Below are 18,827 nucleotides of genomic sequence, written 5' to 3' on the forward strand. Positions count from 1 at the left end.
CGCTCTCCTCTAAAGGGGATTCTGGGAGTTGTACTTCGCAACTGAAATAGGAAGTGGGTACCCTGTTATGTTATGTTGAAGTTGGCTCCCTGGATTTGAACAACCATCCAGTGACATTGATGCAGCGCTACTCGGGAAATAATTTCTAAAACCATGTCACCTTTCCCTGAAGCACAAAATCATACATTTACTCATCAGTGGGGCCCATAACACTGCGAGTCACTCACAGAAACACTTTCATCCTACTTCATGGATCGGTGAGATTCAAAGGAGAGCTGCTGTTTCATAGCGGAGTCTCTAATCTAAAACTAGATATTTATACTATTTACACCTGCAGTTTAAATGAGTTTACCATGGTATTAAATTAACAAAACATTTGTTTAGACATGCCACCACTGTGGTCGACGAATCTGCTAGTAAAAAATTAGGCGTAGGAAAATTCAAGACCAGCTTAAATCTCCATTTATCTAATATTTATTAAAAGCAAGTTTAGCTTGTTTAAATGTCAAATGTACAAGCCTCAATTGCATCCCTATTTAAAAGAGCATTTTCTTTGTCAGAAAATCAATGGCTTCTGTGCTATGATTACACTACACCTTATTAATGGGGTTTATGCTATGACACTCTCCTAATTTATTTTTCAGAACCTTATCTTCACCTCATGGGAAAATGCAAACCTTTGTAAATGAAACCAGACTTTATCCTATTTACTGTCTGCTTGGTACAGACCATAGCAAGAGCGTGAGCAGTCTCTGTAAAAAAATATATATATATATTATAATTGACTTGTGTCTTTCATTTCTCTTGATGTGTCTTCCATGCTGCTCAGCTAGTATGAGTGTAACCTCATGGAATGCTTGAGTGCCTGGCTTGTGTGTGGAGTGGCAGTTTATAGATGCAGGTTGAGTGGCAGGGAGGCTGCTCCTGGTGGGGCTACATTTCCATCTACCTATCTTCTTCTAATGAATTTACCTTTCAACTAAGCTTCAATAAATCCAACCTGTTTTATATACCTGACTCCAAGAGTCATACATTTACCACTAATATATATATATATATATATATATATATATATATAGATATCAAACACACCGTCACTCGTTCACGCTCTGGAATCCCTCCAGCCAGGAAAAAGATCAATATATATAGGTGGTCGACAGTAGGTAGTTATAGTTAGGACCTAGTTTCTATAGGAAAGGCATTTTTTGACTTGTCTATAACTTTAACGTCGTTTGACCAATCTGCATGAAATTTTGCCAAAAAACTGTCACAGTGGGTACTATTGTTATGGAAAGTTTGGGGGTGATCCGTGCAGTGGGGACCGAGAATCTGGAGCGCGAAATAATGTTGTGTTTGTAATGTTATATAGTCCAGAAGGCTTCTTGGCTTTAGAAGCCGCTGCTTGTTTGCATCTTCAGTGCAAAGAGGCGCAGAATCTGGTGCTGTTTCAATCATTGTACAGCAATTCTCCGCACTGGCACTACCACAGAGCTGACTGCTGTGTTTTCTCCCATGAGATTATACATACTTTAAAATAGTCTGCTATAAGTGTGTTTATTTATGCATTAAAAGAATTGCAACTTCAGTCCTTTCCTATACATACATCCATTTCATTTAAACACATGATCACTGGCTTTTAATCAGTTGGTAAAGTCTGCACTCGTTCATTGGCTAATGCGTTTATATCTGAAAACATTGTTTTCAAGCCTATTTTCAATTTTACACATACCTTCTTAGTCGGAAAAGATGGAATATCAATCAGAGAATGATTCTGTACGGAATCTGGCTCTACGCACATGACTCCTATTGTCACACCACAGCGTGTCACAACAGTACACTCAGCCATGGCCAACTACGGATCTCACAGTATAGTTATGAAGTTGTTGTTATACGTATGTCATTGCACTATGGAGCTATGCTTCCCATTGCAAGCAGATACATTCATATGATACACCACAAGAGGCACATGCATATCAGAGAATGTCATATTTGCTGCTTCTATGTAGCTACAAGTACATTATTAGAAGAGTTTATGACTGCTACTAAAACTCTAATAAATGTCATGGAAAAAAAATACGTATTTCACAACAAGATAACTGCACACCAGGCCTTGGTAAATTTTACTGTTTCTGTGCACAAATGGGTATTTATATGGAGCAGTATTTATATGTAGCAGTTTGCTCTAGGCGATACAATCATACCATGTGTCACGTGTATGTGCAAGCTAATTTCAGTTTGATAATATAAATATATTTCCTCCTTTCCACCTCTGTCCCCTCCCTCTCTCTGTGATTCATCCCAAACCTTTGTGACATCTATGGACACCCAAACATCCATTCACCTCTTTTTACTCATGACACCCAACTAACAGGCACACTCCAACTCTACATATAAAAAACAACTTACCACGTCTCCTTTCAAATCCACTTCCGTCATTCTATACCTACTCCAAACTCTACTATACACACAAGAAATCAAGAGCACAAACCTTACACAACTAGAAGAAAACAATTTACTAATCTACTTACTACTAACCTCTAATCTTAGGCTCTGGAGTAGCAGGCTTCTCCCCACGAAGCACTTCAATTACAATACAATTACAAGTGCTTTATATTCTGTATTTAGAATTGAGAGGGGGCAATATCCAGGATATGTCCAACCAGGCAGACAGTTTCTGGGTCCATTCTGATGTTCTAGAAAGGCTGGCTACTCCGAGTTATTGTGTGCCCATCTATCCTGCCCTTCCCAAGCACATTCCTAACTTGCTGATGAAGGAGACTTGACACATGCCAGGCTCCGGAGCCATGGGCTGCTGAATGGATAATGGGAAGGGATGGTGGAACAACCTTTATGCGGTGGAAGTTGGACTGGAAAACTTGGAGGAGAGGATGTAGCCTGATGGCTAGAGAAGCTTGAAGCTGAGGAACCGGGTTCGAGTCTCGGCAAGGGACGCTCAACATCCTGTGATTCTGGGCAAATCACTTAATCTCCCCATGCTTAACAAAATGAATTTGTCCGTCTGTCATGCAACTAATGCTCATGTAAAGCGCTCTCATACCTTCGGGTCAATAAAAAAAAATACGAGGCACTAAACTCTGATTACTGTAGTGACCTTCAGATACACCTACTGTTGAGGGAAAGCACTGTCATGGACACAATAGAGATTAACTTCGCTGCTACAAGTTACGAGATGCAGAGTATAGTTGGCTAAAAGGCAGCGGCTTCAAGGTGTCACGCATGGAGGCTTTTGGCACCGACAGGCAATTTTTTGCCTCACGAATATACGGTAGTTTGTATTTCTACACATGAGGGGCTTGTTTGCCACGGGGATTTTTCAGTGGGTGGACCAGTTCAAGATGGCAAGACAGTATTAGTCAGGGGTCCAGGGGTAGAGGAGGGGGCAGGGTGACAGGTGATAATGGGGTAGAACACCACTGTGTCATCACCTTTCTCAACAGGGCGACACAGCGGCTAGGTGTGTCCAGGACGGTTTCTGTGAGTAGGCCAAGTGTAGGATGGTTAAGCCAGAAGTAGAGGTAGGGTGGGTTGTAGGCAAGGGGATTCAAAGGCAGTGAGTATATCTGTCAAGGGACTTCATTAGAGATGCTGGGATGAGACGGCTTATTGGCCCAGGGGGCATGGCAGGTATTGAGTTTGCATTGAGCGCGGCCCAGACGCAGATCGGCAGGGAGGGTTTGAGCTGCAATGTGTGAGCTTCCTCGCAGCCACAGGCCACATTAAAATCGAATGAGGCCGTGAGAGTGAGAGCAGGGAGAACAACTGCCGGGAGAAGCACCAGGCCCACCACTCAGACGTGAGTCCCTTGCTCACTTTGCCACTGGAGTCAAGCAAGCCCGGCTGAAGACGGCTGTAATGCCAGAAGCCGGTCCTGGGAAGCTTGATTCCGGTCCAGGGAAGACATGGCTTGGCAGTTCGGGCTGGACTGTTCCCATGAGGCACAGGGTCAGACTGATTTGCATATGGCCATGTCTGAACTGGGGTGGCGGAGTGAGCTAAAGAACGGTGATGGATTTAACCCAGATCAGTTGACTGGGGGTGAGTGTTTGTATTGTCAACGCTCCGTCCATCACCATCTTTGGTTTTTCTTTGTTCACCACTGTTACAGCAGCTGCACGCAGGGTAGAAGGCTCAAAGAGCAGCATGCACTTACTCGCAGAGCTCACTGTGCCCCGCGATGCAAGAACCAGTGAAGGTTCACCAATCAACCGAAGAGGTCATATTGAGGGACGGTGGTGGGAACCCAAGGAGATATTTTTGCCTGCAATGCCATCCAAGTACCAGGAGGGGGCATCTGAAGCTGAGCGGCCAATAAAAATCTGGCAATCTCTACAGTGCATGACATCCGCGCAGGGGCCGGTGTAGGGAGACAAAACAGTGATGAGGTACTCCGCTTTCTCTTGGCTGATGCTCCAAGGTGCAGAGCATCAGGCTTGGTAGAGGCCAGGCTGAAGTGGAGCAGCTCTGAAGAAGGGGAGGCTTAATCACCAGAGTATAAGGACAAGGAGTTGGAAGACTAACAATATGAGAGGAGTGCCCCAAGAAGGTTGAAGGTATATTCTGAAAACAGGAAAGGCCAGAACACAAAAGAAACATGGAGCTTACTGAGCAGCAAGGAGGCAATAAAGGGGCTAAGCTATTGAGGTTAGCAAGGGGTGGGGGTTGCAGGTCCCATAGAGCCATGGGATAGAAAGAAGCCCACATGGAAGGAAATGGACACCATCCCCGGCTCATTGGGCCTCTTTGAGCAGAGGTCTTCAATGGGAGAGAGCCTCTGCGGCCACACGAGAGAGCTCAGTGCGGCTCCATTACCCCGGGATGAAGAGATGGTACAGTCAGCCCGAAGCCAGCGGTGGACTGGTTGGCAGAGAGACGAAGAAGGTCAGCAGCAGCCTACCCAAACACAGACCTTAAATAAAAATGCCGCAAAATGGACTGATGGAGAATTGCCACGATCGAGTGGAAAAGTATGGGAAATTGGGGGGGGGGGGGGGGTGTTGCTGTTTAATTACAGTGAGGATGAGCTGAAAGAAGGGGAGTTGAGTGAAGTTGTGACAAGAAAACTGAGGAAAGGAATTGGTGGTCTGAGGAGTTTTAAGGTCAGATGGAGATGGGGAGTAAAGCAATCGCATAAGTTGGTGTTTTTCAGGAGCAAACGAAGAAGAGACCGCTGGTAGACAGGAAGGTGATTGAGCTGGCAGCACTGTCGCTGGTGGGGCTGCAGGCTTCAGTGCAGGCATCGACCCTAAAGCCAGGTAAGGGGGCAAATGCAGGTGTGAACTGATAGATGGTGTCTAGGGCAGTGGAGGTGGGGCGGATGGGGTGAAAGAGGGCTAAGTGAGGTTACAAAAGGGTAAATCAGTGGCGGACCAGACGGGTTGATACAGAATGGTCTGGCCCTAAAGAAGTATGAGAAAAGAAGGCAGTGGGAGTGCAGGCGCGGATGACAGGAGAGAGCAAGGATGAAGGGAAGAAAGAGAGTAAAGAATTGAATGTAATGAAACTGCCATATGTAGGCGTAACAAAGTCATTGAGCACTCATTAATGAGAGCAACTAAAGAAAAGATATGAAAATAGAACTATAAGGAGGCTTTCAAGCGATTACATCGGGAAGTCAGGGAAAAGAGGGTCAAAGGGGAAGAATATGAGCTGGCATAAAGGCTGCGTGAGCCATTCACCATACAGGATTGGATGGCGGCATTTTTAATGTATGCAAGTGTTTACTGCGAGAAATTCCCTGAGAGGTGTGTTGCATTGTTTAATATATGAATGTCATATGTAAGGACCATATAACATTCAGTGGGTATGGTTGGGTGCATTATAATGTGGAATTCAGAACGTGATTGGCATAGGACGTAGAGGGGAAAGGAGGAGAACTCCACAATGATCTATGATTATACAAAATGGCACCTATGAGAGCATCCCATCCAGACAGGGGAGGGAGCCGTGGGCAGGGGACCGCAAGGGCAGTCTAGAACATGCTGGCTGTTCAACAGAGGTCTTTGCAGGAGAGAACATTGCAAATTCCACCACAAGTGCTCAAAATATGTGGGTAAACATATGCTCCTACAGTGTGGGGGCCGTGTTGGAGGTGGGGTTGCAATTTCAAGAGGGGATGGTAGCAGCATTGGCCGAAAGGTGAGGTAGAGGGGCTCAAGGGTCTATCAGAAAGAGCGAATACGCCAGTTAAGATGGACAGGCTGCAAGACAATGGTGGAGGTTCTGTGGGCTTGCCTAGGGAGCAGACAGGGAGAAAATGCAGATGACAGAGTTTATGGTAGATAGAGGAATGAGGATATTGAAAATGCGAATAGGGCAGAGTCAACCAGTAAAGTGCACACACAGATATCGAAGGAGTGCGTGCAGAGTAGAGGTTGTACCTGTTGGACAGGTAAAGGAGAACCAAAGACGTGGTAAACTTTATTACGTCACTGACAAAGGCCTATCCTAAATAACCATATTGGTAAAGTTGGAGGAGTTGCCATTTTCAGAAAATTGCTGGGGGGCTGCACGCCATTGGTGGGGTTTACTGAGAGCCAGGATTTTATGAGGGTTGGAGTAAGGAAACAGGGAATGGTGGAAAGGTGCAGAAACCTCTGAATTGGGCCATGTTTCGGAAGGTTATGACGACGTTGCCAAAGGTTTACAGAGTGGAAGGAGAGATGGTATTTTTTGAGGCACAAATGTCTTGGAATTTTTAGGGGCTTCCGGGTCTCTGAATTGCTCGACAAAAGAAGTCAGGGTAGGCATGCAGGCAGAAGACAGAATTCAAGGGATGGGATATCGATTCAGTTCAAAGATGGATCAGAGGGCGTAGGGGACATCAGTGCATTTGAAGACTTACCCAGTATCCTGTTTTTGAAGTTTATTGGGGGAAGTATTTGTAAAAGGGGGTGAGGTCAAGGAGGGGATGTATTCAGGCACCCAAATGGATCATGGGTTACCAGTTTGCAGTTGTTGCTAGTATTGAGGAAGGTGCTGAGGGAGTTCGGTTAACCAGGGTAGGAATTCAGTACCCACACTTTTAAAATAAGGGCAGCTACAGAGGTGGGGAGACATGGTTGGTCGGCAGCATTAAAAAGCATTAAAAAGTTGGGTAGGTGGCTGTCTAACTGTTACAGGAGATACATGAGGGAAGTATTTAGGGAATGTTGAGGGAGGGCTCAAAAGGTAGTTGTTTGTTTTCAATCTTTGGCTCTCAACCCTGCATGGGGAAGAAGTTCATCTGGGTTTGTGGGCACTTGTTCATCAAGGGGGCAGAGAAACAAGCAGCCATAAGGAAGCAAATGGCGTTTGAGGAAAAGGCAGTGCATGCAAGATGGTGGGGTGAAGGAGGTAGGAAATGACAAGGTTTGTTGCCCACGTTTAACACATTGCTGGGCTGGGAGGCATGCCCTTATAGGTTGGTAATGCATCTGGGGTAATATGATTTAGTGAGGCTAAAACAGCTGGCTCTTATAAAGGCAATGAAGAATGACTAGGCGAAGATAAAGATAAAGATATAGTGGGCTGGGCGGGATACCCCGTCATGAATAGAGGGGGATGGTAAAGCCTACGGCCATTGACAGAGCAGTAGGAAAGCTGAATAGAGAGATGAGTAAGTTCTGCCAAGAACAAGTGGTCTGCAGGATAAAAACACCCAGCTCTAAAATACAAACAGCAGCAATTTTGTTTTAGAAGTGACGGGGATTCACTTATTTATAATGAATGCGTATTTGTATTTAATCTAAATGAGGGAAGCATTTGGCAGCGCACATGGGAGTGAAGATGTCGTAAAAAAACTATTGCGGGGCAGAAAAACGCCTTCTAAAAGGTTTTTCTAAATGGGTGCTTAGCATGATGTATCAGAAAAAAAAATGTGTTCAGTGCAGTTTGTGGTGGGTGAAAAAGATTGTGGGGGAGGGGAGAGTGGGAATAGCAGGGGGTTTCAGAGAGTTGACAGTTCAGAATTGTAAGGTTTATATCGTTAAGTTGTTGAATAAAGTTATAGCTTTAGATGCTGGGTAAGGAAAAGGCACATGATTTGGTAACATTTTTGGGTTGTCTTTTAGGGGAGGGTGTGGGGGAATTTATGTGATTCTATAGTGAGGCTCTCAGCTTGTTGATAGACTACGGACCAGGGCGGTTTATGGTTCTGATGTACACCGGAGCCATTAATACGGACTTTTCCACACTAAATTCTGTATGAGTTGTTATTGGAGTGCTCCGTCCCACCCAGATTCACTATGTAAAACAATTGTTTATGCATTTCAATTTTAGTAAGAACTGTGTATTATTTAATTCCTTGCTGTACATGTGTTTCAACAACCGTTTACTTTTTTCAGTAATATAACTTCATATGATATTACTACTGTCCAAGGTCACAACTTAGCTTCCGGTGGCATTATTAAAATGGCAGTACATATAATTTGAGAGAACTTTATATTCCTTGTAATTGCTTGCTGTATTTACTTGACAGACCAATCTAGCAACGCATCACCACTAAACCTTAAATAAATGCATTAAATCTGAATTCTAGGGGGGTAACAATTTCCACGTAAGGAATTTACCACACAGCTCCATGGCCGCTGTAGTGTTGTGAGACTATGTGCACTAGGACCCTTACAATTCTGGGCGGACTCAACAAGGAATTAGGTAACTTGAGAGGTGTTAGGGTGTGGTTATTAATGGTTATGACGTGAAGAGAGAGCAGTGCGTATTTGTATTCTGAGGAATAAAGACATTCAATCCAGAGCTCTGTGTGTAGCGAATTGCTTTGCCTGCTCCCGGGGCTGGAGAGGTCACTACAACTGGCAATGAGTAGGGTGGGGGTCAGGGGAATCAGTGCTCCGAATAAACGAGACTGCTCACCCTGAGAGTTTGCAATGCTACAGCAAACTGCTTGTGCATGCCACATGTGCCCCAGTCGATAATAAGCAGTTCGAAGTTGGCATGTGTGGAGTCGAAGCCCTGATCCAGCCATACAAAGAGGGTGAAGGCCCTGCACAGAAGCACATTTGAAGAGCTCACAAGAAAACCCTTGGTAAGGCCAAGAGAAGAGATATTGCACCACATCATAACACAGAGCCATCATCGATACAAAGCGAAAAGCTTAAGGCAATTCCTCGAATCGGGTGCAACGACCAGGCCCGGTTGAGCCGCCAATGCATGCACAGCGGCAAGTAGCATCCAGTGCACTGAAAGTCTTTCGGAATTACAAAATGTTTCCATGGCTGCAAAAGTGAGCGTGAAGTATGGTGCAGCCGCACTCATGAAACCACCATTCGACACAGTGAAGAAGCAGAATATTGGCACGAGGTGGACTGCATGGACTGAGAGATTCAATGATTTCATAGATGCACTGGAATTATCAGACTATAAGAAAATAATTAGGTTCCTAAAGAACCTTGCTGGTGATGGAGATAAAGAAAATATCACAAGCTGATGCAGTATCATACAGTCAAATCAATGAAGCATTAGAAACCAAGTTCAATCCAATCCCAAATGTAGACTGTGAAAGTTACATTTTCAATCAAGCAAGACAGCAAGCGGGTTAAACGATGGCCTAGTTTGTTGAGAGACTTGATGTGCTTCTCAAACACTACAAGTTTAATGAATTTAATGATGAAGATGCCACACGTCTCCGAGTTATTGATGGCTGTCTTTCAGAAGACGCATGTTGAAACAGACATTCAGCTTAGAGAAAGTACTAATGGCAGCAAGAGCTGAGGAAGGAGTAAATTGACAAGCCGCTGATATGGAAGCTGGAATAGTGGAAAATTAATTAGCATTGTTCATGAAAAGCAAGCACAAGGTAGATGCATGCAAGTCGGCACCTTCAAAGACGAAAAGGTTGTGTTCCCGATGTGGGTTTTCATTTCCCCAAGAAGGCTAATGTCCAGCGATAGGACAAACGTGCAAAGGTTGCCGCAAAGAAACCCACTTCATAATGTTTTGCAAAGCAGTAGAGAAACTATCTATGTCAAAGCGAGAAGAGAAAATGGACACCACACGATTCCAGAAGCATTCTCGCCACACTCAAAAAGCAATATTAGTTACGACAAGTAGAAACCAGAAAAAAGTTGATCGTTGTCATGCTCATCGTACAAAGGCTCCTCAACGTCCTTATCGAGTGCCAGTGAAGGAGATGGATGTGCATTGATGGCATCAACCAAGGAACGGCAGACACATGTAGGGTTGGCTGTTTGCAAAGAAGAACAAAAGACAACGGAGAACCACCACACGAAACAACAGAATTCATTTGGACATTGCACCAAGATTACAATAAAGGTCAACAACCCCATAACCTTTATCATAGACAGTGGTGCATTGCTTAACATCATTCCGGCTGAAAAGTTAAACAGCCTCTCTCCTGTGCCAAGCCTCAACCCGAAAGTATACATGTGGGCTGCGTCTAAACCGTTGCAGAGTCAAGAATCATTCACAGCGACAATGAGACACAAAACAGTATTGGTGTAAGCTCCAATTTACGTTCCTCAAGAAGCCTCATCCAATGCATGCCTACTCAGTTTTGCCACTGCCGCTGTCATGGGACTGATATCTCTCAATTACAACCTCTACACTCGATCTGAAGTTGAGAGTCAGTTTCCGTTGTTATTTTATAGCCCAGTAGGCTCAAGATGATGAAAGTGTGATCTCACATCAATGAGGACGTCGGTCCTGTTGCGCAGCAGCACTTCATAGTGCTTTCCACATGCAGGATGCTGCTGAGAAAGAACTAGAAACGTAGTTGAAGCATGATATCATTGAGCGCTCCACGGTCCTACGCCATGGGTCTCGCTCATAGGGGTGGGGCCCAAAAAGGACATTGAGGCTGCAGGACGCATATGTGTTGATTTGTGCCAGGCCAACAAAGGAATCGAGTGAGAAAGACATCAGGGTCCACACATAGATGACATGATCATGCAACTAAACTGTGCCAAAGTCTTAGCCCATCTTGACCTGAACAAGGGATATCATCAACGAGTTCTAAGAAAACTGCAGGTGCATCACTAATTTTACGAGTCATTTTGGTTTGTTCAGATAAAAGAGGTTATATTTTGAAGTGTCGTCAGCTACAGAAATATTTCAGGATGTTATATGTCAAGCATGCTTTTAATTACAATGATGACCGACTGGTATTTGGTACAACGAAAAAGGAGCATGACAAGGCTCTTACGCAAGTGTGCTAGTTACTTGCTGATGCAGGTCTCACTATAAATGCATTAAAGTGTGAGTTACAAGCCCAAACTGAAATTCTTTGGGCACATATTCTTTGATGGGGGAATGACTCCTGAACCAGATAAAATGTGAGCACTATCAGCAACCTGCCCCTACCCCTGCAAGATGTCACCATGCTGCGATCCTTCCTAGGCATTGAGAGTTATTGCTCAAGGTACATTTGTAACTTTGCTACTGTGAGTGCCCCACTGAGAGACCTGATAAAAACGACATGTCCCTTGATAGTGGGCTGCTGAATGGTTTCAAAGCCTCAAAAGAATAAAACATGCGATTGAAAATGCCACCGAGATGGCCTATTTTTACCCCAAGTTACATACTGAGATCATGGTTGATGAGAGCCGAGTGGGGCTGGGGGCAATCCTTGCTCAATAAAATGGCCATTCGAATGCTGTGAGACACATTGTGGCTTAGGCCCGTCAAAACCTGTCTGGCCCAGTTCGACATCTAAAACAGCGGAGAAGTACATTAACTTCATAGTGAGGTCCACCTCACCTGCAGCCATGTCCATTGAATAGCTCATTGCTACTACTAATGCTGATAAGAACATGTTTATCCTCAAATACATCATTTCAACTCAGTCATGGAAGAAGCATGCTTGACCTTTTGCTGACAAGGTTAATTTCAAACATGTATAGGATGATCCGTCCGTTACCAAGGAAGGTGTTGTCTGGAGCGGCTCACAGATCATCATACCTGAGAGTCTAACACAGCAAGTCACTGAACTAGCCACCAAAAGAGCCCTCAGAAACAGTGTGGTTCCCGCAACCAGATGAACAAGTGGAGAGGGAACTAAGTGTCATCTTTGCAACTGCTTTTCTCCCAAAATGATGCAGCACCCATTGACAATGTCTGACGTTTATGCACTTGCGTGGGTAAGAACAGCTATTGGTTTATGAGCGCCTTTAGAAAACAGACATTACCTCTTGGTAATCATCGATGACTGTTCACGCTTTCATTTGATAGAGGAGTTGTCAACTACCCATGGCAAGGTGGTGGGGTATCCCTGCTATTATCAAATCTGACAATGATCTGCATTCAATAGCAAATAATTCATGGACAATCTGGTCAGACTAAATAGCAAGCATCAAAAGCACACACCTCTGTGCGACCAAGCTAATGGTGTTGTAGAACAATTGATGGTGCAATCAACAGGTGATTCAACGAGCATCAATTGAGGGAATCAAGTTAAACCAGGCCTCAGTGCCTATGGGTCAACTCCTCACTCCACAACTGGCGAGAGTCCCATCATCTTACTATTGGTGAGAGCCATCAGAACCAAACTGCCCCAGTTGAAAGTGGACCGATCCTTGAATGAGGATATGGTTCATGTCACAGACACTTCTCTGTAGTGCCAGATGAAAACATGCCAATCGTCCATTAGAAGCGCAAGAAACAGCCTTCGATATAGGTGACTGGGTCCTAGTTAAGCAGAAACTAAAGCGGAAAACGGGCACCCCGTTTCCTGTCAATCCTTTGAGGATTGTGACGTGCAAAGGACATATGGTGGCAGTGCAGTGTCCTGCAAAGTCCATCACACGGGATTCGTCACACTTTAAGTACCTACCTCAACGGTTGTCAGCTCCCGCGATCATGAAAAAGGCGATCCCGCTTCACTGTCCAGATCAAGCATTGGAACCTGTGCCATTAGTGAAAAATCAGAGTGCATTTCACCCAACTCATACCACTCAACCTGGCTGACTAGTGCGAGTACCTCAACACCTTATTGAAAAAAATTTATGTGACTATTGTTTGTAGTTTTTAACAATGGGAGAGATGTAGTGTTGCAAGACTGTGACCGCTAGGACCCTTGCTGTTCTGGCCGGAATCAACAAGGAATTACATAACTTGCTGGGAGGTGTCAGAGTATGGTTATGACGTAATGAGAAAGCAGTGTGTGATGTATGCTATGGAATAAAGATGCACAGTCCACTGGTCTCCGTGTGTAGCATATTCCGTTGCATGTTGGGGCTGGGGAGGAAGCTACAGCCGCTTCTCACATTTTAAACTTCATTTGACAATGTTTTAATGTTGCGGTTAGGGGTTGTTTCCATTGTTAATCGTTTGAATGACAAGGTAGGAAAATATTCTGAAAACCTGGAACTAGAACGTTAGTGACCAGTTTGTGTTAAGTCGGTGATTTGTCAAAAAAATTGAAATATTATACATGCGTAATGTGTATGCCAAGTCGGGTATGGTAAGTCCACTCGGCTGTGTTGGCAACTTCCCCAACGTCGAGGGGGAACACTTATGATTGTGCTGTTCTTGCAGGTACCACAAAGCATGTTGGGAATTGTAGGTAGAAGAACTAATTATAGAGCAAAAATAAAACTACAAGTCCCAGCATGCCGGATACAGTTAGTTGGATAAATAAACCTGCCTACTGTAACGCTGTCACGAGGAAGATGACAGGTACGAGGGTCGCGTAGGTTCAGCACGACTGTGAAGCACGCAACAGGACATGTTCGTCCTCGCACAGCCACGCAAGAAGCTTGCTTTCGACTCGAGGGCGGTGGATCACGAAACAGCACGGTGTCACGAGAGCGTGTTTACACTGAGGAGCCCACACGCCTCCTCCGTTACGCCATAGCCCGGAGTGCCCTCCTCACGTCACCAAGCTGCCTCCCGCACGTGACTACAACTAACCCCGCACCCACCCCTCCCTGGTCTGTGGCGACCGGTGACAACAAAGAGCAGAAAATACAGCGACCCTGGTGTGCGGCTATGGCCATGTGCTTCGCTCCTTCACAGGCAGCTGTACACGCACGGGGTTGATGAGCACACTGCACGCCCCCTTAAACAGGCGGCGTGGAACGCGGAAGCACTCACGTGCTGCGCTGCCATCCTCCGCCTCCCTCTGGTCTCGCGGCTCCGCACCCATCTGCAGTATAGCCTCCTCTACCCGCCTGAGCAGATATCTGGCTCTTTGTTGCCGCCTCCGCCGCCTGTCAATGCACAAGTCCCTCCCCAAAGCCTGCCCCGCTCTGGGTCATGGTCTCGTCTGGCACATGCTGCACGGAAAGTCTCGGTAGCACACGAAGCCCCATCCGGAAGTCAGATATATGGAAATTGTTGCTTAGTCACAGGTGTCATGTGCCTTCATTGCTAATGCGCATATACCACTGTTACGGGGGGGGGGGGGGGGGCTTTAAGTGGGCCGGGTCCGGTGTAAAAGCAGGTGCTAAAGGTCACATCGAGCTCTCTGTTTATGCCCCCAAATTATTAACTCTGCAGCAGTATACGGTTTTAAATGTAACTTGTATTTTTTTCAATTCTGTACTGCGCTAACTTTACCCATATATATTGGAGCGTTTAACATTGGCACCAGTTAAATTACACAAAGACAACGATCATGATATTTTTAGTAGGCACGGGGATTGTCCAGAATCGTTAGGCAGTACCGAGACTCGAGCGTGCTTTTCACGCCAGCTCCAAGGTCGGCAACTTTAGCCTTACGCCACAACTTCTTCCTCAAGAACTGAACAATTTTCAATTATATATATACAAATAAGCCATAGTCGTTGCTTATTTATCTTATGCAATCAACAACCATTCACAAAGTCAATAGTCCTGTCTGTTGTAGGTGTAATGTTACTTGTTGCCTTATATATTTGCATGAAATGACAGAAGCAGCAAAATACCAGTCGGTGGCACACTGTCAAGCACAGATTTTCACCTTTAAGCCACGCCCTTACTTATGTCGGCCACGCCCATTTGAGAGACCCTCCCCCGTTTTTTCATCCCACTTAAAGCCCTGCCGTTTCTGTAAATATTTCTCTTCCAAAAACACAATAGAACCCTACAGGATACTTTTCCACCACATTTGGTGGGCATTAGCTGCTTTTATTTTTTTGGTCTGGCTTGACAGGCAACTGTCGCCTGACTGAGATAACTACCAAGAGAGGATCATTGGCTTGGCCCACGTTGGGGTCGGGGTCGTAGTACGTTTTGATTGGGCAGAAGTTGTATTCTTCCAGAAAAATAAGTGCATGCCCTTCCCAAAGCTTTAAGCTGTGATCCATTTTTAGGGCATGCGCTGCAGAAGAAAGAGACCTCTTGGGATCAATGCAGCTTTCCTGGCAAAAACGTGCACGTGTTGCATTGCTTCCAAAGGGAAAGCGTGCACGTCTAGCTATTCACTCGCGGGAGCGAGCAGCTGGTGCCAAATGTTATCAGTTATCGGGGCGCCCGCCCCTTGCTCCCGCGAGTGAGTGACACCGGCCCCTCCTCTCTCCCCTCCCCCCTGCTGCTATTGAAGGCGGCGCACGCTTGTTTTATTCATCCAGCTGCCTAAGCTTGATGATCAGGGGCACAATATGCTACTACAATGTATTTAATGTGTCTTAGCTAACTAGATAATTGATGGTGTTTTTCTCTGGCATCAGCACAGATGGGACGGGGGCCAATCCTTTACCTATGTGGATTTTTAGGTCTGGATAGACCGTGCATTCATAAGTCAGGGCTATTGGTGTTGCCAATGCTTGTTTCTTTTGTTCACCAGCCTGACAAACAAAATGTGCCTCTGTAGACTTTAATGGAGTCACCCGCTTTCAAGCGTATATATCGCCCTCCAAAAAAGGATTAAGTCCAAATTGACCTTAATGTATACATGCCGGCATTTAACACCAAGAAAGTGGGAGATTTTGAAAACAGACCTGGGGAATGTATTTTTTCCCCTTCACCTAAATTAAAGCAGAGGCAATTCTAGGCAGGAAATAGTAAAATAAAGATTTATTTGGGGCTTTAAAAATTGGAAGTCTCCCACCTGAATTGCGTCTGTTGGCATATATGTTAATGGGACCACCATCTTAAAACCTTTCATGATGGTGCTATATCACTCAATCCAAGTGCTCTTCTGTTTTCCTTTTTAGTGTATATTTTTGCCTGATTTGCGTACTTTTGTTTTGTAATATTCCAAATGTTTATATAGGCCGGTGCTTTTCTTTGAAGTCCATCGTTTCATTGTCACATTCTGTTGGTCCGAGGGCTTCAGCCTCCCTCCACTGCTTAAGGTGCTTGTTGAACTTGGCCGCTTCTGCAGGATCCTAAACTTTTTTCCTCCACCCTCCTGTGTTTTTTAACCCGTTTGTTTTGGCTTTTAGGACTCTGTGCTCCTTACCATTTCTAACCAGTGCTAAAGTGCTTGTGCTCTCTCCTCTAAACATAGTAAAACTAACGTATACCCAATGGCACTATGTGTACATAGGGCCTGTAAATTAAATGCTACTGGTGGGCCTGCAGCACTGATTCTGGTACCGAATTAAGTAGCCCTTTAAACATGTCAAGACTTACCATTGCAGCCTGTGTATGTTTGTGTGTGTGCAATTTTAAACTGCCATGTCGACCTGGCAAAAAGGAAACCTTTTGTCCGGCTCAAACCTTTCTTTTTAATACATATACATAACCTTAGGGTAGGCCCCGGACAGCCTAGAGGGCACGTGCAATGTATTTAACAAGTAGGACATGCGCTTTTTACTTTTACGTATCCTGGTGGTGAAAGACTCTTACATTAATTTTTCACTGCTGCAAGGCCTACCTCTGGCATAGGCTAACATTGGAGTTACCTTATAACATTTTATAAGCTGTAATTTTCAAATGGGAACAGGTACACAATTCATATTTGGTGTCTTAGGAATTGTAATGAAAAATCTTCTCTAATGGTGAAGTCAAATTTTTTACATTACAATTTTTAAAATGCCACTTTTAGAACATTGGCATCTTCCTGCCTTAACCATTTAGTGCCTGCAGTCTGTCTCTGAGTCTGGATGTAGCTGATAGTTGAGCTTTGTGTATTCCTCCTAGACAGCACACAACAGAGAGCTTAGTTAAGCGTTGATGGGCCGTCACTGGCAGGATGGGAGGGTAGAGGTGGGCATATCCTTACTTACACTTATATAGGCTGTACCCCACCTCCTCACAAAGGGCTGCATATCCCCTGTAGTTAGTCTGGAATCAGGACAGGAAAGGCAGGATGCCTGGGGACTTCAAAGGGAATCTCTAGAAGCTTCTCCCACTTTCCAGCGGAAGGGCACCAGGTATAAGTATTGCACTTCAGACACCAACTCTTCGGTAAAGTTCTGAACCTGTGCACACTCTGCCCAAATGAAGAACTGCTGTGCTTCTGAAAGGACTGCCACTCTGCTGGACTGCTGCTCTGAATGACAGCTGCTCTCCTGTGCTGACCTGCTGCTTTATTGCCTGGGTGAGAACAACTGGTCCTGTAACTCTGAACCCAGGATACCAGAGTGACTACAAGGACTGGTTGGCTGGCCTCATGATCAGAATCCTCCGAGACATAAAAGGCTTCCAACAACCTTGAGCCAGCACCTGGACTTTGCCGTCTGTGAGTCCTGTCCTCCCAAGTGGTGCCACCCCAGTCCTGGACAACAACTAGAAAGGGAAATAAAAACACAAAGGCAGTTGAAGAAGCTAGAAAACAATGTATACACTATCACACAACACAGGACTAAGTGGAACAAAGTTCGAGAAGAATTATTAGAATCATGGCATAGGTTAGAAAAATTTACATACACAGCATATAGACAGCGACTGCAATATGAAGGAGATCAGGCCGGCGCACTACTTGCGGAGCGAATTAGAAAGGATAGAGAGACTACACCTATATTACAGCTCCAGAATAAGAACGGACACATCTGCATGCAGAAGGCGATCTTAAGAGAACAAGCTAAACCTAAACGCCAAGACACTAAGTGGAACTATGGTGTCCTGATTGCTACTATACATCCCCAACTTATCCACCCTGACCTCACCGGGTTTATACCCAGGCGGAATACTACACATAATTTATATAGATTAGCACACATGTCGCATGCTCCAAGTCTAGAGGACGAGAATTGTGCCCTAGCACTACTAGACATTGAACAGGCATTCAACTCTGTCGAATGGGAATATATATATGGGCGACCCTCAAAAAATGGGACTGGGACAAAAGTTTATACAATGGATTAGAATAATCTACACCAACCCAACTGCCAGAGTGAAGCTACGAGGACAAGTATTGGAAACAAATGCGTTGACGAAAGGCATCTGGTCACTTTACCAAGGTGCTTATATGTTCTGCAGAATTCATTGAACAAAATCCTACAACAGTATTTTACACAACTAGAACAATTACTAATTGAACTATTGTGAGGAAACAAGAGGAAGCAGGTAAAATTTGATACTCACCAACAAAAATGTGAGGCAGAAGGAATGGAGGTTCCACGCCTGGCTTTATATTACATGGCCACACAACTTTAGCACGCTGTGCATTGGATAGATGAGCACAATAACTGGGAGAAACAACTATTGGCAGGTACACCTGGAGGGGTCTCCTTACTTGAACTCTTTATGATGGGGGCTGGTGGTGCCCAGGTCATATCTATATGTTATTCAACATGTTGCAGCGGTGTGGGAAATAGCAGTCCAAAAGGTAGTTCGACATGCACCCAATGTCCCTGATATGCCATTATGGGTGGTGAAACCCTTCAAAAACGGATTCTATGTCCATTACAAGATGGATGGAAGGAGGATGTCACACAATGGGAGATCTATACAGTAATGAACAATTCATAATGAGGGAAGAAGCTGAG

The 18,827-nt window shown here is 44.9% G+C and overlaps 1 protein-coding gene across 2 annotated transcripts in view; it reads right to left on the bottom strand.

Moving 5' to 3' along the window:
* TMEM192 (transmembrane protein 192) overlaps positions 1–14,256 on the bottom strand; it is a 419,027-nt gene extending 404,771 nt beyond the window's left edge. The window contains exon 1 of one of the 2 annotated variants that reach the window (XM_078677020.1): positions 14,065–14,256. In XM_078677020.1, the coding sequence (XP_078533146.1) occupies positions 14,065–14,079 (15 nt within the window). In that variant the 5' untranslated portion in view covers positions 14,080–14,256. The remainder of the gene's footprint in view (positions 1–14,064) is intronic. The other variant, XM_078677019.1, reaches the window with a different exon arrangement.
* Positions 14,257–18,827: the final 4,571 nt, after the last annotated feature.

The sequence above is a fragment of the Lissotriton helveticus genome, chromosome 2_1 (assembly GCF_964261635.1).
Source record: "Lissotriton helveticus chromosome 2_1, aLisHel1.1, whole genome shotgun sequence".
In the NCBI taxonomy this organism is placed as follows: Eukaryota; Metazoa; Chordata; class Amphibia; order Caudata; family Salamandridae; genus Lissotriton; species Lissotriton helveticus.